Source organism: Nanorana parkeri, unplaced genomic scaffold (genome assembly GCF_000935625.1).
Source record: "Nanorana parkeri isolate BGI_ZX_2015 unplaced genomic scaffold, ASM93562v1 scaffold2252, whole genome shotgun sequence".
NCBI lineage: Eukaryota > Metazoa > Chordata > Amphibia > Anura > Dicroglossidae > Nanorana > Nanorana parkeri.
Window position 1 is genome coordinate 137,990 of NW_017308520.1, and position 3,803 is coordinate 141,792.

Sequence of the window (3,803 nt, forward strand, 5' to 3'; positions counted from 1 at the left end):
TCTGCCTCTGAATCATCATTATGCCTGACATTATTAATGTCAAACCCATCCGAGCGGAACGGATCTCATCACCGCTCGCTGATTGCAGCGCTATACTTCGCAGGGCCCATTATAATCACAACCAGTACTTTTTTTTTTTACCTTACTGGTAATGGAACCGCAGCTCTGCTAATGTGGCGGCGCTCAGCTCGGTGCGCGGACTGTACAGCGCAGTTATCAGGGTAGACTCAAATGGTGTTATATACAGTGCAAAGCAATCAGTGTTGATAATTCAGGTCACATGATCTTTATCAGTCTACGTCCGGGGATGGCCAAACTCCGGCCCTCCAGCTGTGGTGGTGAAACGACAAATCCCATGATGCATCTCTCTGGGGGAGTCATGTATGTGAGACTTGTGCAAAGCCTCATGGGATTCGTAGTTCCACCGCAGCTGGAGGGCCGCAGTTTGGCCATCCCTGGTCTATGTGATCAGTATCGGTGTACATACAGCATATGGTGTATCTGCAATGGTAGCTTGGTGGTCATTTTCTGCGGAGCATGTACGAGTGCTTACTATCCGTGTGTGTGTGTGTAGACGCTCGGTCCCGCTACTACTCATTGCACCAGGATCACAAGCAGTGCGCACAACACAACAAAACCACGCATGCTCACCATCTTCCAGGGGGACGTAGATGTTGAGGTACAGGCAATCCTCACTCTGGTTTTGTACGTATCCGGCCACCACATCCATATTCTCGGTGAACCATAAAGGCAGCATAATTCCAGGTAACATTCCGTGCAAGTTTTGCGGGCAAACGGGGGCAAAGGTCGTGGCATTCCGTACTTCCGTCCAAGATGCCGGCGCCTCGGGCGGCTGAAACCTGCGCTCTCCTATGGGCGGGGTGGCGAAAGGCACCCCCAGGTACTGTACGACGGGGCCCAGGATCTCATTGTTCAGGTCTTTCTTCACGCCGCGCAGCTTGCCATAGTTCGTGTTGACCACAGGATATTTCTCATCTCCCTTTTGCCCGGACGCGGGGCAGGCGGCCAGGAGCCAGAGCATGAAGGGGGCACGGAGATCCGGCGCCATGAGAAGAAAATTTGTCTCCTGGAATCCCTTGAGATTTCCTTGGGGGCCGAGAGGATGAGTTGGAACTTTCCAAAAAGGTTTTTAAAATGGGGGGGGGGGGGTATTTTATGCAAAAACATTCATTTCAAAATGGTGGTGGAGGGTTTTAGAGCATTACAAAAAGTGCTACAATTTGGGGGGAAAAATTAAAACCATACGTATAAAAGATCATTTTATATCAATCGATGAGCAGATAAAATCCTCTACAACGAGAGCGCGGTGTATTTGTGAGGCAAAGTTAAGCACAAGGGGTACATTTTCGGAGAGTGATGTTTGTACCAAGTCATAGGAGGCAGGAGAAGGACTTAGGCCAAGGCGAAAACGACGGAGGGCGAGAGGAACATCGGAGGAGAGGCCGCTACGAGACCGAGGGACAGCCGAGGTTGTGCGGGAGACGCCATTCTATTACGTTCCATCGCGGACCCGTACATAGGGTGTCGAGCTGTGGCGGGGCCTCCACGAGACAGACATTGAAATCCTGAGAGAGAAAGACAAGACAAAAGAAAAGCCCGGGGGGTGAAAACAGGAAAAATTAAACCAGACAACATTTATTTTATTTAAGAAGACAATAAATAGGAGTCTCTACCTAGCTGCCCAGTCCTCCTCCCCCTCCCCCTCCTCCTCTCCCTCCGCTTCCCCCGATTTATAATGAGCGGGATCATTTATTTAATTAAACCGTTCCTTCTGTTTATAGTTTGAAATCCAACAATTATAGTAACAAACTTATAATTAGTCAATGTGCGAGAGATTGAGGGGGCTAGAGCCGAACGGGAACAGGAGAAAACTAAGGAAGGGAGACCGCACCGGAGGCAACGAAGGGGAAAAAAATGATGGGGGTCGGTGGGTACGGGAGAGGGAAGGAGGACCTGGGAAGGAGCAGGTTGGGTCAGTTTCGATAATGACAAAGTTTTAAAATGTTAAGTGTTCCAAAACTTCTCCAGGAATTCACAATTTGTAGAAAGTATATTCTGTATATCGGTGATTCTCAACTTCTGTAACCTCAGGACGCCACATTTGTCTTTGGTCATTTAAAGGACATCATGGATTCTTGCATCGGGGCCCTGGGGTCACAAGTTACGCCACTGTCCGTTACATAGCTACTGATTCATTCCTGGTAAGGAACTGATTAAATCCAATTAGCCACAGAACTTGTGCAAGTGTGTCCATAATTAAAATAGTGGCAATCTTTAAAAAAAAAAAAAAACTTTAATTAGCTTTTTGTTGTTCCCAATGTCAGGGTTCCCGAGTGCTGGCGATGGCCCGTTTCTACCAACAAACCACAGACTACATGCTCCAAATGATCTGCTCCTCGACAGGACAAGTAACAGAGGCCGTAAAATCTCTGGATTCTGTAACTCGCTGTCGTTCTGCACATTAAATATCTTAGTAGTAGTTCTCCTGAAGTGAGTTCTTTGTATAATTCATGCATCAAGGAACATGTCCTAGATTGGGTGAATTAGAAAGATGCCGAAAACCTGGAAAGGTGTTAACAGAACAATATTTCCAATTTGTGCAGCGAAGGAAATAATCGATGGACCCGATCCCAACCGGTGAATGGGTATGGATTTTACGTATGTTTAAGTATCTTAAGATGAGATGATACATAAGAAAAAGAGATGTTGGTTGGGTGGAACGTGAGTCAGAAGAGAAGACGAGTTGTGGGATGAAGAGAGGAGAGATGACAGGAGGGAAGATCGCCAATAATAGATGAAATGAAGATGGTTGGAAGGCAGGATGGAAACAAAGTAAATGAGAAGAAAGCAAATAATGGATAGTAAGAGTAAGAACAGAAGAGATACAAGAGGCAGGGAAGAGAAGAAATAATAAGGAAGGCATAGGATGGGAAGAGCATGAAAGAAAAGAAAGGCGATACAAGATGCAGAGAATATAAACTAGAAAGGGAGGGGATGTGGGATGGAGAGAAGGTTAGTGAGATGAGATGTGGGAGGGAGAGAAGGTTAGTGAGATGAGAGAGGAGATGCGGGATGGAGAGAAGGTTAGTGAGATGAGAGAGGAGATGCGGGATGGAGATAAGGATAGTGAGATGAGAGAGGAGATGCGGGATGGAGAGAAGGTTAGTGAGATGAGAGAGGAGATGTGGGATGGAGAGAAGGATAGTGAGATGAGAGAGGAGATGTGGGATGGAGAGAAGGATAGTGAGATGAGAGAGGAGATGGTAATGGAGAGAAGGATAGTGAGAGGAGAGAGGAGATGCGGGATGGAGAGAAGGTTAGTGAGATGAGAGAGGAGAGGTGGGATGGAGAGAAGGTTAGTGAGATGAGAGAGGAGAGGTGGGATGGAGAGAAGGTTAGTGAGATGAGAGAGGAGAGGTGGGATGGAGAGAAGGTTAGTGAGATGAGAGAGGAGAGGTGGGATGGAGAGAAGGTTAGTGAGATGAGAGAGGAGAGGTGGGATGGAGAGAAGGTTAGTGAGATGAGAGAGGAGAGGTGGGATGGAGAGAAGGTTAGTGAGATGAGAGAGGAGAGGTGGGATGGAGAGAAGGTTAGTGAGATGAGAGAGGAGAGGTGGGATGGAGAGAAGGTTAGTGAGATGAGAGAGGAGAGGTGGGATGGAGAGAAGGTTAGTGAGATGAGAGAGGAGAGGTGGGATGGAGAGAAGGTTAGTGAGATGAGAGAGGAGAGGTGGGATGGAGAGAAGGTTAGTGAGATGAGAGAGGAGAGGTGGGATGGAGAGA

The 3,803-nt window shown here is 47.5% G+C and overlaps 1 protein-coding gene across 4 annotated transcripts in view; it reads right to left on the minus strand.

The window, feature by feature from the left end:
- NLGN2 (neuroligin 2) overlaps positions 1–1,144 on the minus strand; it is a 100,385-nt gene extending 99,241 nt beyond the window's left edge. For 2 of the 4 annotated variants that reach the window (XM_018573145.1, XM_018573144.1), the window contains exon 1: positions 652–1,144. In XM_018573145.1, the coding sequence (XP_018428647.1) occupies positions 652–1,069 (418 nt within the window). In that variant the 5' untranslated portion in view covers positions 1,070–1,144. Of the gene's footprint in view, positions 1–641 lie in introns of all 4 variants that reach the window. The other 2 variants (XM_018573143.1, XM_018573146.1) reach the window with 2 other exon arrangements.
- Positions 1,145–3,803: the final 2,659 nt, after the last annotated feature.